Genomic DNA, 25,605 nt, shown 5'->3' on the forward strand with positions numbered 1-25,605 from the left:
CACCACCCCAATTCCGAGTGCCAATCCGACGGCCCAAGTTAATTTAATTTCAACAACCTCATTTTCCTCTTAATTGACTAATTCATCATTCTGACTCATTTTTATAAATAAAATATCAATATGAATATATTTTAAAACAATTTATCAACATAAATTTATTTTGACTATTAATAGATCAAAATTACCTATTTAACTTGATAGATTTTAAGAAAAATATGATACGCCCTTAAATCTATTGATTAAATAAGTAATTTTGACCGAAATCATGAAATCAGATTCATATCAATAAATAATTTTAAAAGATATCTATATTTATAAAAATGACTCATGAGCCTACCAAACACCACTGCATGACAATTGACAACAACACACAAACCCGATCTCTATATAAATGCCCAACCAAACTTGTTTTCTCCTCAGGCTACTAAATTTGTTCCCTTTTTAATTTCTCTCTGTATTAAGATGGAAGCAACTAATGGCCACCAAAACGGTTCATTTTGCTTGTCCACTGCCAAGGGAAGTAGTGATCCCTTGAACTGGGGAGCGGCGGCGGAGGCGATGAAGGGGAGTCACCTGGACGAGGTGAAGCGCATGGTGGCCGAGTACCGCAAGCCGGTGGTCCGGCTCGGCGGAGAGACTCTCACCATCGCTCAGGTGGCCGCCGTGGCCGGACACGACCACGGCGTGGCGGTGGAGCTCTCAGAGTCAGCGAGAGAAGGAGTAAAGGCGAGCAGTGAGTGGGTGATGAACAGCATGAACAACGGCACTGACAGTTACGGCGTCACCACCGGCTTCGGTGCCACGTCACACCGCCGAACCAAACAGGGTGGTGCTCTGCAGAAGGAACTCATCAGGTAACTAACTAACTAACTCTACTCTACTACACTTTACACACTGCGTATTCGTATGTAGTATTTGCTACGTACACGTAACACGTACGGCTTTCGTTCTTTAATTTCCATATTCATGTGTCGGATGCTGCTTAGTTGCTATCTTGCTGGTTATTGTACGGGTTACCTAAATTTAACCACATCATAAATTACTACTCCTACCACCTAATCATGCTTTTCCACAAGCTCTTACCTTGAACAAATTCTTTAGACGTGTCATTAATTACAAGAAATATATATATATTAGTGAAGAACATTATATGTATTTTTATTATAAAAAATTGTTATTAAATTTTTTGTCACTTTGATATTTGTGAGAAAGAAAAAAAATATTTTTCATCATTAACTTATTTTTGTTGTGTGTATGAAAATTAGGAGAGATGGATAAATTTTTCATTGTTAATTAATATTTCAAATGGAATTGATTTTATTCCTAATTATTGGCTAAAGATACCTTGATAAACGACAAAATAATATTTGTCAATAATTGAATTTTATTTTTTCGTTGAATTGTCTTATTCTGTATTTAAAATAACTTATAACCAATTGTTTTTTTATTAAATAACTAAACAAATCCAAACGTACTTCTTGGTATAATAATGAAACACTAAAGTTAACTCATGATTTTTTTTTCTTTATACGTGGCCAATAAATAACTAGTATTATATCAATAAACATTTTTTTAAAAAAATGTGTTTTTTATGATTTATTATATTAGCATCATTTTTTACATTATTAGTTTATAAAAATTAAATATATGAAACGGTCGAGGGAACTGAGTTAACACTCCCGGAAAACAATCATATTTTTCGCAAAATGCGAGTTTGATGTCAAAACAGTAACTAAACGGACGTTTGAAAGGTTTCAAACGGACATACAAACATTCATATTTTATCAGCATCTTACGGGTTTAGGAGTTAGGATAATTGTGACGATAATAATAATAATTTAAACTAGAAGAAGGGTTGATGTGATTGCATGCATGCATCTGCATATCATCCCACCAACAACTCACCATGTTTGACTTAAGTTCTTCCTACAGATGCCATGTTTTATTTTATTTTAAATTGGACGGCTCTCACGAAATTCCACCTAACTAAACTGAGTTTGGAAAGTGGTTATCACACAATATTGATGTTTATTCGGAAAACTAAAAAGATATATAACTTTTATATCAACTTTATTAGTGTAAACTTTTTTGCTATTGCTACATTATTAAGTGATAAACCAAAAAATCTTTATACTAAAAGCATATTATTAAAATTATATATTTTCTATACCACAAAAATTATTTAAAAGTATAAGTTCTTACATTCTCACTTTTCTAGTTCTGAATTTACATGTATTTCAGTTCAGTATGAATGTTTTTTACAATAATTATTACAAACTCATGCGACATGCTTCGTTCAAGATGGACAAAGTTTACCATTAAATTTAAACAAAAATTCCTAATCATGATTTTTATTCTTCCTTTTCAGATTCTTAAACGCTGGAATATTTGGAAATGGAACTGAATCAAGCCATACCCTGCCACACACTGCAACCAGAGCAGCCATGTTAGTGAGAATCAACACTCTTCTTCAGGGGTACTCAGGCATTAGATTTGAAATCTTAGAAGCCATCACCAAGCTCCTGAACAACAACGTTACCCCATGTTTGCCACTTCGTGGTACAATCACAGCTTCTGGAGATCTTGTTCCACTTTCTTACATTGCTGGTTTGCTAACTGGCAGACCCAACTCCAAAGCTGTTGGACCTTCTGGAGAAGTACTTAACGCAAAAGAAGCTTTTGAATTGGCTAGCATCAACTCTGAGTTCTTTGAATTGCAACCCAAGGAAGGTCTTGCCCTTGTTAATGGCACTGCTGTTGGTTCTGGATTAGCTTCTATGGTACTCTTTGAGGCTAATATACTAGCTGTGTTGTCTGAAGTTCTATCAGCTATTTTTGCTGAAGTGATGCAGGGGAAACCTGAATTCACTGACCATTTGACACACAAGCTAAAGCACCATCCTGGTCAAATTGAGGCTGCTGCTATTATGGAGCATATCTTGGATGGAAGTTCCTACATGAAAGCTGCTAAGAAGTTGCATGAGATTGATCCCTTGCAAAAGCCAAAACAAGATAGATATGCCCTTAGAACTTCACCACAGTGGCTTGGTCCTCTTATTGAAGTGATTCGTTTCTCAACCAAGTCAATTGAGAGAGAGATCAACTCTGTGAATGACAACCCTTTGATTGATGTTTCAAGGAACAAGGCATTGCATGGTGGCAATTTCCAAGGAACCCCTATTGGAGTCTCTATGGACAACACACGTTTGGCACTTGCATCTATTGGCAAACTCATGTTTGCTCAATTCTCTGAGCTTGTCAATGACTTTTACAACAATGGATTGCCTTCAAATCTCACTGCTAGCAGAAATCCAAGCTTGGACTATGGTTTCAAGGGAGCTGAAATTGCCATGGCTTCTTACTGCTCTGAACTCCAATATCTTGCAAATCCAGTAACTACCCATGTCCAAAGTGCTGAGCAACACAACCAGGATGTCAACTCTTTGGGCTTGATCTCATCTAGAAAGACAAATGAAGCCATCGAGATCCTTAAGCTCATGTCTTCCACATTCTTGATTGCACTTTGCCAAGCAATTGACTTGAGGCATTTAGAGGAGAATTTGAAAAACTCGGTCAAGAACACCGTGAGCCAAGTTTCCAAAAGGATTCTTACCACAGGTGTCAATGGAGAACTCCATCCTTCAAGATTTTGTGAGAAGGATCTGCTAAAAGTGGTTGATAGGGAGTATATATTTTCCTACATTGATGACCCCTGCAGTGCTACATACCCATTGATGCAAAAACTTAGGCAAGTGCTTGTAGATCATGCATTGGTAAATGCAGAGAGTGAGAAGGATGTGAACTCGTCCATCTTTCAAAAGATAGCAATCTTTGAGGAAGAGTTGAAGAATCTCTTGCCAAAAGAGGTTGAAGGTGCAAGGGCTGCTTATGAGAGTGGCAAAGCTGCAATTCCAAACAAGATCCAAGAATGCAGATCTTACCCACTGTACAAGTTTGTGAGAGAGGAATTAGGGACTGGGTTGCTAACTGGAGAAAAGGTGAGGTCACCGGGTGAAGAGTTTGACAAATTATTCACAGCAATGTGCCAAGGGAAAATTATTGATCCTCTTATGGAGTGCCTTGGGGAGTGGAATGGAGCTCCTCTTCCAATCTCTTAAATTTATTGTAACTCTTAACAAATATTTTATTTGTACCTATGCAAGAAAAACCATAATCATTTGGTTTGTCTATCATTTAACAAATGTTCCTTCAATGTCAAATAGGACCTTGTAATTTAATATTTTAATGAAATTTCAGTTGTTTGCAGAAGCTTTGGTTCTATTATATACTAAGTCTCATTTTTTCACACTCAGTTTTTATCCAACTTCCATCTTTCTCTCTGTCTCTCCTGTTTTAGCCATCACATTTATTACTTTCTTTCTTATATATCTCCCATCTGTCCATTATTCATGCTTTTTATGTAAATGATGTTTTCTGGAAAATAAGTTCTCTAATTTCTCTCATGTGGGTTTTGGTTGACGTTCCCTATGGTGTTGCTTTCTCTCTTTTTATCTTCTTTTCTAATGAACTAAGATGTGCTGCAAATGATGGCTAGTGTCGTGGGTGCCAACTTCGTTGGGATCCTTGATGTTATTGTGATGCTTAAATTATATTTTTAGTCCTTTAATTTATTTTTTAGATTTGGTGACATGGAAGCTAGTCTGGTGTTTGGTGACAAGGTGTCTATGGAAACCGAGAAATGAATGAGTGTTCAGACTTCAGAGGAGGTATCCTTTTGTTTAGTGAATTTATCTATCTTTGCTGATGATAAAAAAAAGTAGGTGATGGTACAATCAATTATTCTAATACCCAGATTTTAGTTTTGGACCACTAACCTCTAACACAATCAATTTAATTTCAAAGTTTGTTTGATATTATTCTCTGCCAAAGAGCAATCACTAAAATATGCATATCTTGATATGGTAAATAAAGTTACCCGCATGTCATTCCAGATTGTAGTTTTCGACTACTAATAAACCTCAAACACAATCAATTTAATTTCAAAGTTTGTTAGATGTTATTCTCCCAATGAGCTATCACCAAAATATGCATACCTTGATATGGTAAATAGTTATCCACATATCATATTCTAAGGCAAAATATATGATATATTGGCTTGCATTAGTGGAATCACTACAATCTTGAATTACCCGGTCTACCGTAAAAAAAAAAAACTTTTGTTTTTTGATAGAAAAACTAGAGTAGGTAGTAATCGTGTGATACACATGGTAGTTACATGCGGTGAAAGTATAAGTCATGGGATGCACAAGATGACACGAGAGAATAGTTTACTGATGATTTGGTCGTAATCGTGTGATTCCCATATTATATTTTTTGATAGAAAAACTAGAGTAGGTAGTAATCGTGTGATTCCCATATTATATTTACTGATGATTTGGTCATCAGTAATGACTAACAATCTTGACTGTAACACTGTTGTTGATACCTTTGTTACTTCCTCAACTGGCTGCTGGCTGCTCAGATTACCATGTCATATTAAATAGATGTAGACCTTGCAAACTCTCTACTTGTTTCAAACTCAAGGGTGGTGAGTTCCATAAAGAGGTAAATAAGTTATGTGACTCTCAAGTTAATTAGGGTTCAAGATTTTATGTTAGCTCTTATGTTTTGATTATATTTTCGCTTGTATTCTTTCTCAATTATGAATAAAATGATATGGTCTTATTTTCTCTTAAAAAACAATTTGCAATAATCGATGAATGGGTAAACATATTTTTATAGAATTTATAGAAAGTCCAAACATCCGTCATAGTGAAAAACAATTTTAGCAGCCTTTATTGACAATCAAATCGTTGGTAATTCTTATTTTTTTATGAAAGTAATTCTTATTTTTATTGTTACAATAATTATTAATTTAAATTATATTGTGTTATATGTTTGTATACATTCTTTTTTTTTCTATATTTGCATATATGTTTTCTCATATGTCATTTTAAGAAAATTATTTAAATAAATCACTATAATAAAATGACTTTCTTTAACTAAATTATTTTTATCAGAAAGTTAAAATATAATTGTGAATTTAATTAAGTATTTAGGTTGGATACTAATAAATGTGAGTATTCCCTTCAAACAAAATAAATGAGAATTACTGAAAAAAATTAATATTTCTAAAATAACATATTTCAAAACAATCTAAAACACTAAAAAGATAAAATAAAGTAAACTATATTGACACTCTTGAAGTTTCTTGAGATTGCATATAACTCCCTATTTTTTAACATTAAGAGCAACCTCAACACACCGTGAAATGTTTTCAATTAATCAAGGGTTGTTAGTGTAATGATTTTTAAATAACTAAAAAGAATTGGTGTACTATTAAAAAAAAAGAGCGATACTGAAAAAAAAAACAAAATTTCAAGAAAATAAGAGAGAGGGATTGCCTCGTAAGCATAATAGATCTTAGATTAATTATTTTTAGTCACGTTTATCATAAATGTTGCAATGAGCGTAATGTCATTTTCAAAACAGGCCCTAAAAGTTTTTACATTTCCAATCTATTAAAATTTATGATAAGTTTAATTATTATAAAGTTCAATAAATTAATCATATATAACATTAACATAGGGAATCTTTACTGTCTGTATATACTACTAACATTTTATTTTGAATTATGTTTTACCACAAGGCTGCATACAAGTATCTTGAGACTTGAGAGCTGACAAAAAAAAAACAAGTATCTTGAGGTAAAAATATGAATGAAGAAGTTGTCATTGACAATTACTGCATATGCATGATGGTATGGGTTCTCACTACATGAATATTGGGGAATTAAATGTGCGAAGCCTCGGATTGATATTGCCTCTAGTGTGCTTAAAGTGCGAAAATATTAAATAATTTAAAATACTTAAATAAAGCATCCATTCAAATATTTTTATATTTTTAATATAATAAAATCATTTTCTAATAATAACTATCTACTTTTTATTTCTTATCATGTACTTGAGCACACAATAGAAACTTTTTTTTCAATCTTGTTCACTTATAGACTACACTATCTTTCATTTTGTTTTTCTCTTTCACTGTCTTTAAGGTAACTATTTACATTCATTTCACCACCATGGTTCAGAATTTGGTATATAAGTACATCAGTCAAGTGCCTTTAAAAAAAAAGTTTAACCGGGTGGCAAATGCTGGTCTGATATCCCACTCCATTGATTTGGAATGAGAGGTACTGAATAAGATGAAGCAGCAGCAGAGTCTCTCGGTGGAGACAGGGCTAGTAAATCATAGCCATCATGATTGTTGCACAACTGAATCATGTGGATCAAAGCATGCTCTAACGGGGTTGATTTCTGGAATGGTGGTCCAAGGATTAATCATCACCGTAGGAGAGGACGTTCGGTGAATTTAGTCTTGAGCAGTCTTATGAGAACTAGGCATTGCCTCTGCAGAGGGGAAGAAAGCAACTAAGTTGGAAGAGCTATTAAGATTTAGGAGTTGCATATGCATGAAACAGAAATAATAGAAGGCATTCAAAAGGCACATTCATCACATTAATAATAATGCCCTTTAAGCTAAAAGACCAATGTTTAACAAGTGATAAACATATGCTGTAATAAATATGTTGTAATTAACCTAAACATGTGCCTAAATCTCATTGTAATATGTTGACACATAAAGATCATAATTCTGACTTCTGAGAAGTGAGGACAGTTGTGACTTTGAAATCTAAAGCAAGGTAAACATGAATAATTAAATGAAAATGAAGAAAGAGATAGAAAAAAAGTAAACAATGAAACATTGACATTGCTAATCAACATGTAATGTTTAGAAACAATCACCCAGAATGTCTTCATCCGATTGCAACCTCCTGATCAATTATAATATATAATTTTTATATACATATATCATCAAGGTAGAAAGACCAGTGATAAATGAAGAATTTAGCATAAGTTGGGTGCAAAATAATAAGAATCTGACATTAAAATAGAATAAGCATATAAGTGTACAATAAATGGATAATTAACATGCTCAACAAACATATGAACCTTACTCGTGATCCGTACCTTGTTCTGAGCACTGTACAACATCTCCTTCACAACTATCAAGATTATGGGTCCAAACTTGAGCTAATACCTTGTTCCTTAACACTAATTCACATTGTGTCTCAAGTTCCGTTCTTTTTAGAGCTACTTCAGTATTAACATTCTGAAGCAACATCTTGTACTTTACACTTAACTTTTCAACCTCCTTTTCATAGTCAGATTGGAGCTGCAATATCTGTTTCACAAAGAAACAAAAAGTAAGCTGAAAGTAGAAGGGATCAGAATCCAAATTTGATAGTAAGAAAAGGGTGGGGAAAGAAAGAAACGGATTGCTGCTCGTACCTTTTGCTCATGTATCTTGAAGGCTTCTTCTTTCTCCTTTTCAATTCTCTCCATTTCTATTGGTAGTAGATCTATGAAAGCTTCTTCATTCATGTTTTCTATTATCGACATTTCACCCAGTAGTGGGTCTGTGTAGGCAAGGTGGGACACTTCAGATGTCACAGAGTGAGCTTCAGAGTAATCACTGTTCATAAATCCAGGAATAGTAATGCCGTGAGGTGCATGTGTCGCATTTTCATTCATGGGCACACTAGTGAAGGGTTGCGGTATCACAGGTGAAACAAAGGAAGAGTTAAGGTCCTTTGGTGCTTCCAATATTACTTCAGCCTCATGAATATAGCGATGATCCTCACCACTATGACGAAAAATATCATCTAGAGGCATGACTGTACTAGCCGCATTGTTCTCCGGAAAAGATGGAATAGCAGACATTGCCATCTGGAAGATACAAGGAACAGGTGTGAACCCATATGATGAGAATAGTTTCAAAGCACTCCAAATAAACATCCCATGATCATATTATTTTATTTATTCTAATAAAATTTAAAAAAAAAGTTATATTATATTTATATTAGAATAAAAAAGAAAATATCTACTAAACTAGAAAATACAGTCAAATCTGAGAAACAATAGACTAAGGAAAACTAAAGATCAAAATAGGAATGATCCCTATAGGGAAGTGCACACTCCTCCCCTAGCCAAAGCCACCTCCACACTCTAAAGTCTAAAGCACTATTATAACACCACCACCACCCCCCGGGAACACACACTCATTCCAGCTCCTCCCCTATCTTATTTTCCTCAACATTACAGTTGTGAATATGCTTCTCCAGTTGTCTTCCCCTGTTACTGTATAGGTGAGTGTCTTCTGGTAGCTTTCTGTTAGAATCTTTGTTGTAACTAACTCTTAGTTAGACTTAGCTGTACTCTAACTATAATCTTTGCTTACCAAGCTGCTCAGTAACAGTATAAATATAGCTGTTTGTACTCAGTCCAATCATAATATAGATTTCAGTTCATCAAATCTCTCTCATCTTTCTCTCATATTTTCATAGATTTTACATCCCCCAATCTCCTCTTACAATATCATACTTTTGTATTAAAATATATTTTTACATTTTTGGTAGGACCATATGATCCTTATTACAATCCTACATTTTGCGATCTTGTGACCCCCTCCCATCCCCAAGTAGGATCTTGTAGTTGATCTAGAGTCTTGACAACATTGGATTATAGTTTAAAGGAAGTGTACAACTATGTTAATGCAGAGCTGCTAAGTGGTCGCTGTTAGAAGAAAAGGATCTCTCTAAACAATTTAAGTTAGGGATACATTCTCTTTCCTTTAACATGTGGAAGAACCTGATAGTAGTCGCTTTTGCATTACTAAATAATAACTAAAAAATCTATCACATTTACTCAAGTAAAGACCATTAGGTTAAACATGTAATTAAACTAAACCACAAACTCACCATAATCATCCAATAGGAATACAAGTATAAATGAAAGAAAAAATGGATAGCCTGGATTGTACTTAAAAATGTTTGGCTAGAAACTAGTATCGAATCTAAAAACTTGACCTCCCAAGTGATGTACATAATGACTTACAAATTTGTTGGCATGCTCACAAAGCAACCGGAAGTCGACCGGAGGTTGCTGCTTCGTGCAACAATGCATAGATTATCAATAAACACTAAAAAAAGCACCATAAGGCTTCTTTTACAAAAGCTACTAACCTGAGGCAATGGCCACAAATTTGAATCCGATGGTTGCATATATGGTAAGGTAGTCTCAGGAAACTTCAGAGCAGTTGACTCATCACATACAGGACTCATTACACTGTACCACCGTCTGACCTCAGGAACAGCAGTACTAGCAGAAGTTCCAGCATCTGCCTCAACACTGTCAAGCTGCGCAGAATGAGTAGACATATTCATACCATTGTCAATAGCAACCACTTTATTCACTAAAATTTGAGGATCTTCAAAAACATTGCCATCAGATTGTGTAATATCTGTACTTCTAATAGGGCTCTGTCTTTCCAAAGAACCAGTAACAGGGTTGACATCATTACTCCCGTGATCAACGGATGAATCTTCTGCAGTTATTAATGTTATAGCGTTCACTCTGTCATCTTCTGAGCCAGATTCCATGGAGATAGCATCTCCTTCCACAGGAAAACTACCAGGTGTATTTGGAGATAAACAAATTTCATGAGTACAACTCAGGTCTTGTGAAACCACTGTTGTGGGAGATTTCATTTGAAGATTGAGTTCATTTGTGACAGATTTCACAAGTTTTGAAACACAAGTACCCAGAAAATCCTTCTGCTTCTCCTCCTCTGCCAAATCATTCAGCTCAGGCATGTTGGAGTCTGAAGCACCACTTCTATTGCATTTCTCGACGCAAAGTCCATTTTGTACACAATTAGAAAAATCCTTCACATGCTTCCACAGTTCTGAGTAAACATCGGTGGCTTCCTCTTCCTTGCAATCGAAGTTCAAGTACAGTTTTGCTAGAGCAAGTGAATCTTTCATATCAATCTCATGTTCCAACAAACAAGCTGCTAGCCAACACTGAAGATACAGATTTCATCACACAACTATGATATAATGCTTAAAGACTAGTAATATTTGTTACATAAAAGTATAAAACAACTATTATCCAAAAAATGAGCAACTCACATAAACAAGAGTGTGCAAAAAATGAACAACCCAAAACACGTTTTGCAACATATATGGTATGGAAGGTAATTCAAACTCCAATGTGATTTTTGACCAACCATACACTACGATAGGCCAGAAAAAGAGAAAATGCAACAGAAAATCTCAGCTTATTTTGAGATTGCTGGAATTTATTTTTTCTTCTAAGGAAGCTATGCCTCAGGTTTCAAGGTGGATGGTACCTCTTGGATACCATAGTGAAAAAAATTAGAGAGAAAATAAGGGCTTGGAAGTGTGTGAGGAGGACACCAAATTAGATACAAAGTAAAAGGGTTTTAGATGAAGCATTATGTCAATTGATCCCGACTTACACCACCATTTATACCAGATTATGTGTAGGAGGGATATTATCAGTATGTTTTGTCAATCAACCAGCCGTCAATAGAACACCAACAACGAACAACATTGGATCACTCAATCAATTATCTTAATTTAGCAATCAACACTTTCATAATTCACACAAATTTTCCGAACACTTTTCCAAATCCTTAACAGGAAAGAAGTATGGCTATAAAATGTGGAAACTAGACAAAAATTTCTCAAGAACTGACTGTTGCTAGCCATACCTTGTTTGAGGCAGACAAACATTATAACCAACTGGGGAGCTTAAACCAATCAATACAGACAAGCTAGCTAGAATTCAAATTATTGACAGAAGAATTATGTATATGTATATATATATATATATCCTAGTAGCTCCTTTCTTTCTCAAAAGATGCACAATGATTCATCCATAATCTAAACAAACATGTGGCCAGCTACTTATGTTTTCGATTTAAAAAATTAGAGCAAAAACTAACCACAGATATTTCAAAAGCCTGTACAGTAGAAACTTCTTGGCAATTAACATTGTAATGTTTGAATATGTGCTCAAGAATCCTCATGGCGACAGCCTTGACTTTTTTCTGCACGTGAAATCAAACAATCATGCAAATCAATCTGTTTGTTCCAAAAATAGTCATCGCAGTCTTATATAATATTATTATAATTCAAGCATGAAAACATGTTGCCAATACAAAGATAATTTAATAAAATATAATCCAATGCTAGAGTGATACTAACGGTAACAGTTTCCAAGCAACTAATGGTACAGAATAATAATAATAATAATAAATTCTACTTTTGAATTCTTTGCTTTAAATAAAATCCTTTCTTTTATTAATAAAACTACACAAACGAAACAAATATGCATGCATGCTCCATAAGTGTGAAAACTTCTCAAGACAAATCCAATTGTAGTAATGTCAAATTATAAATGTTGGTACACAGTGTTGTTGGGCTGGTCATATACAAGCTGTACTACACTAGTACTTCACCAAGATTATTGATGTAAATGCTGTTGTATGAGGAATAACGTCTGTGTTTAGAATTGGACTATTTTAGAGAATTATTAATAATATCATCTTCTTCTCCTTCCATCTCTATGTTTTTCATTTCTTTCTCTCCCTCAATATTTTTCAACATAGTATCAGAACAATACCATATGACATGACTTGTACCGTATCTCCACTGTATAGATCCCCAAACCTGGGACCCTCCTGTTTTGTGTCCTTTATTTATCCTATCTTTTGTGTCCTTGTTCACCACCAAATAATTCTCCTCCCAGTGTCTCTTTTTTTTCACTCTATCACTATTCTTGTTTTCCTTGCTCGGCAATGATGATCTAATGAATTTGTTTGCAACATTAGTTGTTGCATTTGTTTCCTTTAAGTTCTTATCTATACTTGTTGTGTTTGTTTCTTTAGCGACATGATTAGAATTTCATATTCAGCCTATCTACAACATCTGATCGACCCTCACTAGAAAATTACTCCAACAACAAAGAAAGCAAATCTAGCCACCCTAAAGTATGGACTTCAGTACAAATAATTGTTTGAGAATTGGTGAATTTTGGAATAGATTTTCAGTTTCGAGAAAAATAAAAGTATGGAAGTTGTAAAATGGAGCCTAAGTTGAGTTTTAGTTGACATTTCATTGTGACTATATTTCACTTCAATGAAGATGATACTGGAGTTATAAGATGGTTGTGATAGCAGAGCAATGAAACATAATTTGTAGGTTTACCCAAAGAACTGTAAATTGGTTCATGAGAACCAATTCGTAATTCATTTACAAATTAGTTGGCTCCCATTTTGTTCCAATTCAAGAAAAAAGACAAACCTGTACTGTGTACCAAAAAGTATTGAAAACAAGATACCCATAGGTAGCCGTTCATCTTTTAGATGGCATTTATTAAGATATCCCACAACAGCTAGGAAAAAGGTTAAATTACTCCTTATAAGACTTGGGTTACTTTAGAGTTAAGTTAGACCTAATTCATTTCTAATATAGTATTAGAGTTGATCAAGCCTTGATTTTGAGCCGTCACAAATATCCAATCCTACAAACTTTATGCTCCAAATATTCAGTCCTAGGGATGAAGGTGGGTGTTAGGATGTCCCACATTGCTTAGGAAAATGGCTAGGTTTTGGGAATTTTGCCCAGTTCATAAATACATTTTAAAGGAGAATAAGACAAGACTGGTTTGGGGTGATTGAATGCATTATCATTGTTGAAAGTTTGAACCAGTAGTTACAAGGAAATGCACTTGCACCAACTTGGGGAGTCATGACTTCCCCTTAAAGGTGCTTCAATGAAAGTTTTAACAAAAAAACACACATGTTTAAGCAAAAGTTACTGAAGCATGTATTGAGACCCTACCGAAAAACGTAGAATGTCGCAAAGACCTGATATATCTGGCTTTGGCAAATTTCGTATGTCAGGCGGGTTCTTTTTCTCTGAAAATTGCATGTTCGTTGCAATTTTTCCCGTAGTTTCATTGGTCAAGGGATGCCCTGTAGAATCAAGTACATTAGACAAACCATTTGAATTACCTAAGGGAATGAAAATGAATTAGCAGCAGCATGTATCTTTTCAAATCATTTCCACTACACCCCACCCCACCCCCAAAAAAAATTCTTATGCCATGAATAAAACTAATGCTTTCCAAGTAAATAGTTAGTTGAAGAAATAAATAGAAGACTATAAAAGTGGCAAGATAACAATCAGCAGTACCATTTGATTTATTTGCTCTATTGACAACACTTGTATTCTTCTTGCTCTTCAACCTTGTTTTCCAATATTTGGAATCAACAATATTCCTGGACGCTTCCCTTCCTTTAGAATCAACAACATCATTGGACACCTTTCTCCTCTTGGGATCAACTTTATTCATGGTCCATTTGCTCCACTCAGGATCAGCATTATCCTTGGACACTTTTCTCCTCTTGGGATCAACATTATCCTTCGACGCTGTCCTCTTTTCTATAAAGGTGTATTTTTCACATTCAGATTCTCTTAGTCCGTAATCAAAATGTTTGACTGTGTTCCTGATCCTCTGAGATGAAACAGGCAAAAATTTCCATTTAGGATGCCTTCCTTCAAGATCACTCCAGGAAAAACCACATGGCTCACCGCCAGATTTCATTATTCTTTCTCCTGGCAATAAAACATCCCTCGCATATTCCCCTCCATTCTGCTGTATTCTTGATATGAATGACCATCCATGACAATCAGTATCATCAGCACCACAAACCAATTGGGATGATAATTCAGAGGTTGTATCACATAGAAGTGACATATCTACAGTGTCTGGAGTAGAAACAACACTGGCATGCAAATCATCAAGCTTATTGAACAAATAGGAGGCACCCCATTTTAGCAGGGTGGGACAAATACTCTGGCTAAGCAATCGCACATTGCTGTCAAGAGCTATACCCTCTTTTGCAAGCATTAAAATTTTTTCTTCAACAGTGAAAAATGAGTACAATCTGAAAACAGTAATCTGTTTAAACTGTGAGCTGATAGACATCCTTTGTAAGCCTCTTAGGTCATTTTGTGGTTCCAAATCACTGTCAAACAATATAACAGTGTCCACTGAAGAAAGCTTAACACTAGAGAGACAGGCACGGTTTTCCATCAAGAAGACAAATTTTCCACTTTCTCCATCATTAAATGTGTCTAAAGCAGCTTGCTTTGATTTTGGGGTATAACCTCTATCATATCGTACATAGCAATCCTTACCAAATCTCTGACAGAGAACATCATCCAAAATATCTCCAATTGATCCAGAGCCACAAGTTGACTGCAGTTTTTTAAGTGAAAGAGAACTAGCTGAATCCTCAAGAAATCTTAAAATAAATCATGCTACAACCAATTAACAACCAAAATATGACAGTTTTTATGAGAACAGCAAAAAATTCTCATATTTCTAAATCCTTAACAGGCAACAAAAATAATAGCTAAAAATAGCCACGAAATTCGTATATACGAAGAGACATTATTTTCATATTCAGTAATAAGTCAACATGGAAACATTACTAACAAAGTACTTGTATTGCCAAAGTATGAGACACTGCTTCAAGTTGGTGTATTTCATGGAAATCTTATCAAGATATCATTTCAAAGATAAAGCAATAATCACAAAGTATCTGACAATCTACTTTATAGGAACTTTCTGAAATTTTAGTAACAAGAGATAAAAACTGGATGAGAAATTTTATATGCCAGCCCAGGCATTCCTATTTTCTTGGCAAACTTAAAAGAATGCTAGCGGGGTCTGATTCTATCAAAACTCCCAATATCATTCCTGACAAGTCGGGCTGCGCCAACAAGCATCAAATGGTAGACAGTAGACTCCAATCACAGTCTACAACTAAAAGAAGCGACAGTGACCAACTGAACTACATATTATATATCAAATTGTTGACAATTGAGTGTGCATTTATTTTAAATTTAAATTTCAAACTAGGGTTGTAGAAGATTTAGGTAGTAAAGATCAAGATCAAGATCAGATTATTCATATCTGATTTGACTTGATTCCCCTATTGGAAACTCCTTGACAAGCTAACCAACTGGAAAAGGCAAACATATGGAGAAGGTCGAGCAGTTCAAGCCTCAAATGGAGAAAACATGGAGCAGAAGGGAAACTCTGGGTCACTCTCTTTCACTAAGGAACAATTGGAGCACTTGTATAGGTTCTCTTCAACTAAAATGTCAGTTAATCCATCTTTTTCTCTAGCCCAAAAAGGTATTTCTTTTTCTGCTAGTCTTCATAATACCAAACAAAATTCTAAAGCTCCATGGATAATTGATTCTAAAGCATGACAAACTGTTCAAAATTGTTCTTCACATAAAGTCTTTGTGTAAATCATAAGATCAGAATAGCAGATGGTACCTTTTCTACATAGCTTCCAGTGTTGATTCCAAGGACTAATTAGACCTAATATTGAATCCTCTATAAGCAAGTTGGGCATGTTCAACATCTATGCTTGAGGGGGGTGTCTATAGTTGTATTTGCTTTTATTTTTAATTTAAATTTTAAATAAATATTCTAGAAGATTTAGGTAGTTAAGATGAAGACCAGATTATTCAGGTCTAATTTGATTTTATTCTTCCTTATTTTCTCCCTATCTTATCCTTATATTTATTTTGTAAAAAGGGTGAATGTCTGTATCTGTGGATAAGTTATATAACATCAGCAAATACTAACCCTAATAATTGAGAGTGGCAACTCTATAATACATAATGTGATGTCTGTGTCTAAAACAATTAAAAAGAATCATGATGATCTGTCATAAGTGTATCTGCTATAGGAATGTGCATGAAAGAATAGAGAACTTGGAGCTTTGAATTTTCTTTCATGTTAACATAATAATAATTCACCCAGAAAGAAAGACAATTAAAATTGTGAAAAAGAATTGACAATTCCATTTTTTATTTTATTTTTTGGAATAGCAAAACTACCGGAGTCACCAAAATCAAAATTCCGAAATTTAGTCACATAATAAGCTCTTTAGTGTATCAAATTTAATTCATACCCTATGGCAATGATGACACAAAAGGAAAATGAACAAAGAAAATTGCTAGCAGGGCAATTCTCACTCAATTAAATTACACAATAATTTTATGGGATATTTATCATGCAAGATAATTCCTCTTCCAATCAACCCTAGTTTTATCCCCAACAAGGTTTAGATGCAGTTGTAAGCAAGTCACTCACCCAGGGAGAGGACTAAAGTTCATACCCTAGAAAAGGCAATTGTTAGAAGGGCATCCTAGTCGCAACAATACCCAAGGTATTAATCTCACAGCAATACAAGTGGAACTGTACATATTCCAGCCAAAGACCAAAAATACTTCTCTTTCACTCTAGATGCTATGTAAGGGAGAGAAATTTGACCTTATTCCCTACTTTTGGTGAAAAGACAGGTTGCTAACTGATCTATTGCACTTCCAGCATCAAGCCACAACAACAACAATAAAAAACGTTCATATATAAAATAAAAAAATAAAAAATAGGTACTTTATATGTTAAAATCTATAGAATAAGTATATGATAATAATAACTTGACAAGTTAACTAAATTAAAACAACAAAAAACATGTAATTTTTACACAATGCAATAGCAAGCAATATCTATATTATCAAATCACTCCACAATTTTGCACTATAAACAAAATATTATCAGGTAGGTACAGAATTACATTAATGAGGAAACATGGTACAATATCTTAATCAGCACTTAACAGCTCTCTCAATATAACAAGTGAATAAACTCGCAAAAATACAAGAAATACAACAAATTAAAAAAAAAAAAACAAGGGATTTCAATAGATGACTACCTGAAATAATATTAACACCCTTAACCCACGACTTCTTGCTTCCAAAAGGATTTTTTCAAGGAGTTGCAGTTTTCCACTTGCTTGTATACCAATATTTAAACGCTCTTCATCAGGTAGACCTTTAGTAACAAAACTTTGCAGTTCCGGGTTCAGGAGATAAGGGTGGTCACAGCACTGTAAAAATCAACCACATATCATCATGCTGTCTTATTGACATTGCACTTAGTAGTACTACTATAGATTTAATAAAAATTGAAGTAGTATGATGAAAGAAATGTTGAACTAAAAATTGACTACCAAAATGCATGATAAATGAGATTTCAGCTTATTTGAAACTCTGTTTCTTATCATGTTTACCTTCCTTATTGAGATAATAAGGTCATGGAGGGCATCAACTGAGTCGGACTTTTGGCCTGAGCATAACAACATTAAGTTTGAAAGCAGCATTGAACAATACTGCTCAAGCTGCAAATGGGAAAGGCAGGCTGGAACCCAATACTCTACAAACCTAGTGGAGCCAGATTTGCATTTGAATACAACATATTTTTCCAATTGACTCTTCAAATTGGAAATGGTAGAAGAAGCAGAGAAATAAGTTTCCACTTGAGCAATACTTGATCCATGCTGTCCGGACTTGAGTAATGAAAGCAGTTTGATATAATCAGCTTGATCTTCCTGAAAATCATCATATAAAAGTCAATACAATGGAAAATATCAAAATACCAATATTGAACACAAGTAGTTTACCTTGATTTGTCCACTAACAAGAAGGAGTCTCATTTCAGCTTTTAGAATCTTGATATCGTCCAAGTGTCCTGAAATTCTGGATTGCTGGCATTCATCAATTATTATTGCTTCCCATGTAATGCATCTTAGTTCATGCAAGTCCTGCATATCATATTAAAACATAATGAGCAGAAAAAAGAAAATTAATAATTCTACTTTGAAACTTATTGTAGAATATATTAAAGCTGAAATTGTTTCTGAAGTCACTTATCATATGAAGCTGTTAGATATAAGAATATACCTTAACAATAATATGAGAAGATGATAACAGTATTTGAAATAATATTCCACCATGTTCATTAAAAAACTCTAATGCCCTGATGCTACTCCGTGCATCTCTGTCTCCCTTGTAAACTACAAGATTGGCAGATGGTGCCAAACGTAAGAACTCTGTTTCCCATACAGAGAGGGCAGCAGAAGTTGAGATGATGAGAAAAGGCCTCCTCACATTACAATTCAAAGATAATATAAACAAAATCACCTTCATAACCCGCTCCTGCAAAGGTAGTTTAACAATAGCTCAGGCATTCTGATATGCATAAGCAGAATAATTGACATTTATTGCAACCTCCATACTTCTTAGACATTTCACATTTTGAAAATGAAAGCAATATTTTCCTTATAGCATGTCTTCACATTGATATTGCAATTTGCTGATACTTCTTTTACTATAAATATGCACGAAAACAAATAATAGCTACAATATTTGGTTGATTAGTGAACATGAATCTCTCTTCCTCACCCCCGCCCCTCGCGTTGTGCATGTCAATGACATTTGTGTGCACAGATCATAAAGAATACTCCATCTGTCTCTATTTATCAGACATAGTTTTCAAAAAAAATTATCCCTTTTTACAAGACTTCATTTCAATTGTCTAGTGCATTAATTATTTTTTTACTAAAATACTCTGAATTGCCTCTTTCTCTGTCCTATGGAGATTGGAGAAGAAGAATAAGTTCCCAATAAAGTTAAGGATAAATTTGGAAAATATAATAATTATAGAAATTTAATGTTAATAACTAAATTAACCAACTTTCTTAATAAGCATAAATTAGTCAACTATATATTATAAATTATATTAGGGACGTAGGGAGTATCTTCAAACCCAAGAAAGCATACAACATTTTATGCAAACTACAGACCACATGTCCTTATAAGATTCTTCAGCAGAGGTTTGTTTATCATGTTTCCATTATCATGGTCATACACAAAAAAGTTTTCACCATTTCCTATACAAATCTTCGAAAATAGGAACAAAGAGAAAACAAGTAGCATTTATGCAATTATTTTGTGAAAAAATAGAACATACTGTCAAATCAAACAGACCCTAGAGATTGACTCAGGTAGCTTTTTTGGATTCATGTTATTTAAATGAAGTACTTTAAACACCACAAATTTTATTTAATAGCAGAATATCTAAAGAAGAGAGAAATTACATATTTTATACAGAAAACAAGGATGAATACTGAATAGCCAAGAAATGAAGTAATTATATAACAACAAAGATAGAGTATATGGAGAAAAAAATGACCTGGTCAATTTGATCATCTACAATAAGAGCACTCTGACCTTTGTGCCAACACATGCGAAGCTTGTTCACATAAGTCAAATGCTGGTTATAAAATCCTGGCGAATCTCCAGTTGGCAACACTGATAATTCAGAAAAGGAAGCTTTTCTCTCCTGCAAATTAACTGCTCATTAGAGAAACATACTTTAGGTATATATCCAGGACGTGTTTCATAAAGGCTGTGAAGAGCCATTTTTAGCCCAACAACAATTGAGATTTTGCTTTTGAGTATCAGAAGTATCATCTCATTCATGAGTTTAACTCTTTTTTACAATATAACACATTGTCATCCCTACCATTCGACCATGAGCATGGTTGTCATGCAAAAGAACCCTCATATTTCTTTTGATCCCATGGTAACCAATCAATTTTTTTAATATTTACCCTAGTAACCTCAGTTAAACAAAGCAAAAGAAATTTGCACATTGTAAAAATTACTCCAAACTGATGCTGTTTCCACACTTCACAGGTCACAAAACTATGTGATCCATTCTACCTACAAGTGCATTTATGGAGAATTAAAAAGCATTCAGTTGAATGCATACAGAAAAACCAGTTCAGCTTAAAATTAAGTGAGGAAGTAAAAGACATTATGCTTTCCACACCATCATTTGTTTTCTTTGCCTTTTTTGGAGTGTATGAAAATCACAGTTAGTTCATTAGTTACATCATAGATAGCACCCCAGAATGGTCTATAAGGAAACTTCATATTAAAAACTTAAAAATTAAAACTCGTAATAAATGGCATTGTATCATACAATAAAAGTAAATTTTTATATATAGTTAAACAAAAAGAAGCACCTCATTAGCTTCAAAATGATTTTTTGACAGTCTCTCTGCTCTCTTGCGACGACTTTCGTAATCATCTATGACTTTCCTGCCTTCAGGTGACGTCAAAAATGAAGCATCATCTAACTCCCAAGTAGCATTATCATAACCAAGACCCCTCCATTTGACAAGCCACTCATAACGGCAATTTGAACCATTGTCACCATGCCCATCAAAATGTTGATCATTTTGTTTTGAAAATACAATTTCCCTTTTTAGCAGCAAACGGTGGGGTATACTCCAATCTCTTTTCCACCTGGTGGTAACCTGGTAATTTGGCATCAAAAGAAGAAATTATTTTCATGGATACTTCCTAAGAAAGTACAGACTAACAAACCAAAAAAACATTACGTGTCCTAAGCCTATGAAGGGTAACTAAACCTGCAGTTTCCTCTTAAACTTGGCCAAGAGCTTAGGAGCCTCGAGAAGCAATTTTGATTCTGGAATCCAGCGGTTGTGAGCATGAGCAAGACCATGATACGTGACAAAGTACTCCCTTTGCATCACTAGTAACAGCTATTTATTATCAAAAACTACCTCATCTATTATCTAATATGCATTCCATGAACAAGAAATGTAGATGAAACATATAGGAGTAAACTCCCATTTTAGTCCTTGAAATTGTAAGCGTCAGTTACATTAGTCCTTGACTTTGCAAAACATCATTAAGTTTAGTCTTTTATATTGAAATTGAAAATGGAAAAGGATTAAGCGTATGTTTGGATTCCCGGTGGGAGTGTTTCAAAAGTATGTTTGGGAGTCAAATCAATTTGGGGTCATGTACGGTTACCCCCAATAGTATGTTTGAGAGTAAAATTTTGCCTAAAACTCAGTTTTGGAGAAGCAAGACTTGATATAATTTTGCAAACTCAGTTTACAAACTTTAATCCAAACATGCACTATAAAATATATTACTTCTTGTAAAGCAAAGGGCTAGAGTGAGGATTCTTTTAAGTTAATGACTAAATTGACCACCACTTGCAATCTCATAGACTAAGATGGGAGGTTTACTCATTAGCAAAATTGGGGGGGGGGGGGGAGATTTTATAGACCATACCTTTATTTTTTGAAACCACTTCTCTAGAATCCAAAATGGATTTCACTCCTTTAGAAACGGAATGCACACCAAGCTCCATCTTTTTCTTAGTGCACCAGATACAATGCCAAAACCCCAAAGGAATGTAATTGAGAGGAGGATCCACACAAGAGGGATGGTACCTCCTTTGACATCCTTTTCCAGAGCAAGATCTAAAATATAGTTTCACATTAATAAACAAAAGCAACAAACAACAACAAAAAAATGTCTCAATTACTAATGCCTGAGTCCATTTTAAACAAATAAAGAAACACAAAAACATTTTCCATTACTTGCTATAAAGAAAAAGGAATTAATTTTGGAAATGCTTGCTATGGTGCTGATATCTTTTTAGGTTTAATATATTCTCAGAAAAATTGGTCAATTCATCCCTATATTTTAAACCTATAGGTTTAGTCCTCAATTTTTTAAATACACAAAAATTAATCCCTCAAAGTAATTAGGTGCCTAACACGTGGCCATGTGGCATCCACAAGTCAACAATGTGGCAATGTATCACATGGATGACACATGACAACTACATGGCTACCATGTGGCAGGTGTTGCATGTGTTATCTTTAGAAAATTTTCAAATTTTGATTTTTGTCCCCATAAAGTTCAAAGTCGCTCTGGTTTAACCTTATACTATTTATTTAGAAATATGAAAGAAGAAAATAGTAATTGAGAGACAGGGTAAGAGTCATCTGGGTTTGGTGAGACAATAAGGTATCCTCCTAAACATAAAAAAAGAAAAAGAAAAAAAAAACAGAATTAGAGGCTCAAATTTGCATCAGCTTTGTCCAGTCTCTTTGCATAATAGTAACAGAACTCCTCTTAAATCACAATGACCAGAAAACCAAAGAGAAGCCAAAAACTACAGCCATATCTCATAACAAATGTAAGTGAGAAAAGACATCCTTGAAACTATGAGCATTTCTCTCCAATCAAATTCACCTTAAAACCACAAAACCATCCGAGGACACAAACTTTAACATCGTACTTTTTTCCAAAACCTTCAAACTGTATTATAATTCATAAGAAACTACTCCTTCGTAAAAAAAATATCCAGTGCCAAAATGTCATAAATTTGAAGTTGAAATAAACCTCACAAAAGCTTCCAGTTACTATAAACTGGAAGTAACTTATCCCCATAGAAAAGTGGGGCAGGTATGGGAAAAAATCAACATAGAGTTGCATTTTTGGTCATACTGGATTTGTTTAACTGTCCTTCACTTAAATTGTTCTATGATTAATTTCTTGAATAACAGCCCTCCTCTTCCTACTATCAAATAATATTATATCCAAGTATAGTAGATGAAGGTCGTTAGTTGATTTTAGCAAGTGCTTAATTTTGACCAAAAGTGTCTAATACATAGTCAAGACCAAAATATAACAGAAATATCAAAAGGCAGAGATTCAATATTATCACCATGAGTATATAAGATAGCATTTCATATTATGACAAATATACTATAAATATCAAATAAAATCATTAATATAAGCACATTGCACAATTATAAATATCCACATGCAGTTCAGAGCATGCAGAACCACATTGGCAGCATGTAAAGAAAGGAAACAGAGAATACAAAATGACTTTATCTAATAAATAATCAATAAAATTCGATAGTGTAATTAAATTAAGACAAAAGCAACTTGTGAGAAGGAACAATTTAGTACAACATGACATAGATAAAATTTGTGCACTCGCATGTTTACCTGAAGTCTCTGGAGTTGACCAATTTGGGCCATTATAACCATAAGTTGCTTGCAAGAATTAAAGTGAAGCAGAAGTTACAGAGGAAAAAGCATGAAAATGAGGTTCTACGTAGCAAAACATTTATGAATGCAGAAGAGAGGAGAGGACCATAAATAAAGATATAAGACGGTGAAAAAGGCCTAATCCTACAGACAGAGATGAAATCCAGAAACTCACAAAAGTACTCCGCCTCGCACGCAATTGGAACACACAACTTCCTCTCCACCTTTTTTATCTTTCACATGAGAATGAGAATTTTCTTGTGCGTTGTCTTTACATTCTTTAGTCAATCCCTCAATGCACCGAGAATGGGCATACCTAGCAAGAGTCTCGGCATTCATGTCACAGACAACAGTATCTATCACGATATGAAGATGCTTGATCCCAGACTACCTGAAACTTTAAAGGAGAAGAAACGGTAAAGTCTACTGTAAAGGGTATATATTATAAGTATAACTTTCAGAAAAATAATAATCCAAAACTCAAACCACGTTCTTCTAACTTCATTTCTTCACACATCAGGAGTTATAAGGTTGGTTAAATGGTAAAAAGAGAACGGCGGGAGGAAACGGTGGTGAATTCGATTCTTCCCCCTAACAAAATACTTAGAACAATCACCACCACGAGACCTTATAGGAAAACATATTCTTAATTTTGGTAAGATCATGAAGAAGAAAAAAGTTGGAAGTTCACAATAGTTTACCGAACAAGTTTTCTTACACACGAGCACGATAACTAAACTAAACAGAACAATCACCGAAACCAAAAACCCTACCATGTCTTTAAACAACAATCATTACAGTAATCACAAGCAACTTTTGGTATATACTACGAGTATGTTCAGCTACCTCTTAGTAAACCAAAAAAAAAAAACTGCAAAATAAATAAATTAAATACAATTATACCGCAAAATGTGACAAAAATAAATAAAATGTATGTAGTACACTACGAGTTTGTTCAGATAGCTGCTGGTATGGTAAACAATGATTTATCAACATTAATTAACGAAACGGAAAAACCCTGTGTGTTTAGAGTTATTAAAAGAAAAAAAGAAAAAAAAAACATTGAGAATGAAAATAGTATGCTGCAGAGGGATAACAGTGCAGGCACATGAAAATAGAAGAAGAAGAAGAAGAAGAAGTATTATGGCCGTTGGCCATGGCGTCATATCATTTTTCTCTCACCTTGAAACCACACTCGGCCCCACTAGCTTCCACTTTCGCAAAACACGATGAAAAAGTTTCATCTAAGGTACTGCCATGTTCAAGCTGGAATGTAAAGACTAAAGAGACACCAAAAATTGACATTCTTTTTACTATTGCAACATTTTTTAGGACTAAGATTGTTGTCTAATAAATCTTGAAACAGTAAAGTGTTAATTTTTGTACATTGTTTTGTACTGTTAATTATTAATGTAAGAAAAAAATACTACTAGTAATTAACTACTATGAGAGTTTGTTACTTGTTATAATGAGAAAGATTAATAACAAACTTTTTAACATTTTTTTAATCAGGTTATATTAGGTGTAAAATGTTTATATTTTTTAATGAATTATTTTATTGTAGACTCACCCTACCGTGAGAGAGTGTAATAGGTCTCTCACCATGAGAAAGTATTTTATAATCATTAGATTACCTCATTTGATAATCAATGGTTGTAATTTTTTCTTCTTTTATTTCATTTTTTCTTTTCTTTTCCTCCTTTTTCTCGTACTACTCTTTTTCCCTTTAGTTCCCTCTTTCTCTCTTCTTTCTCGTTCTTCCTCTCTTTGTATTAGCGACAACGGTTGTGCAGAGCAATACAAAGAAAGGTGATAACATCCTATGCGGAGTAAACAAGAAAGAACTCAAGAAG

General features: G+C 34.1%; 2 protein-coding genes across 3 annotated transcripts; one reads left to right on the forward strand and one right to left on the reverse strand.

Annotated features, from left to right (window-relative positions):
* Positions 1-418: 418 nt before the first annotated feature.
* On the forward strand, positions 419-4,269 carry PAL1.2 (phenylalanine ammonia-lyase 1). The gene is made up of 2 exons (NM_001357057.1): positions 419-854; positions 2,369-4,269. The coding sequence occupies exons 1-2, from the start codon at positions 463-465 to the stop codon at positions 4,116-4,118; spliced, it is 2,142 nt and encodes a 713-aa protein (NP_001343986.1). The 5' UTR covers positions 419-462; the 3' UTR covers positions 4,119-4,269.
* Positions 4,270-6,920: 2,651 nt separating this feature from the next.
* On the reverse strand, positions 6,921-24,875 carry LOC100813574 (chromodomain-helicase-DNA-binding protein 8). Of its 2 annotated transcripts, none has more exons than XM_014773877.3 (16): positions 23,928-24,875; positions 21,974-22,164; positions 21,298-21,422; positions 20,890-21,183; positions 20,052-20,201; positions 18,761-19,015; positions 18,481-18,621; positions 18,091-18,408; positions 17,734-17,907; positions 14,126-15,194; positions 13,772-13,905; positions 11,872-11,976; positions 10,085-10,924; positions 8,352-8,789; positions 8,031-8,244; positions 6,921-7,409 (listed from the first exon to the last, which is right to left on the reverse strand). In XM_014773877.3, the coding sequence occupies exons 1-16, from the start codon at positions 24,089-24,091 to the stop codon at positions 7,372-7,374; spliced, it is 4,650 nt and encodes a 1,549-aa protein (XP_014629363.1). In that variant the 5' UTR covers positions 24,092-24,875; the 3' UTR covers positions 6,921-7,371. The 2 variants fall into 2 exon arrangements, with proteins under 2 accessions (XP_014629363.1, XP_006577025.1); XM_006576962.4 differs by lacking the exon at positions 23,928-24,875 and adding an exon at positions 22,285-22,396.
* Positions 24,876-25,605: the final 730 nt, after the last annotated feature.

This window comes from Glycine max, chromosome 3, assembly GCF_000004515.6.
Source record: "Glycine max cultivar Williams 82 chromosome 3, Glycine_max_v4.0, whole genome shotgun sequence".
NCBI lineage: Eukaryota > Viridiplantae > Streptophyta > Magnoliopsida > Fabales > Fabaceae > Glycine > Glycine max.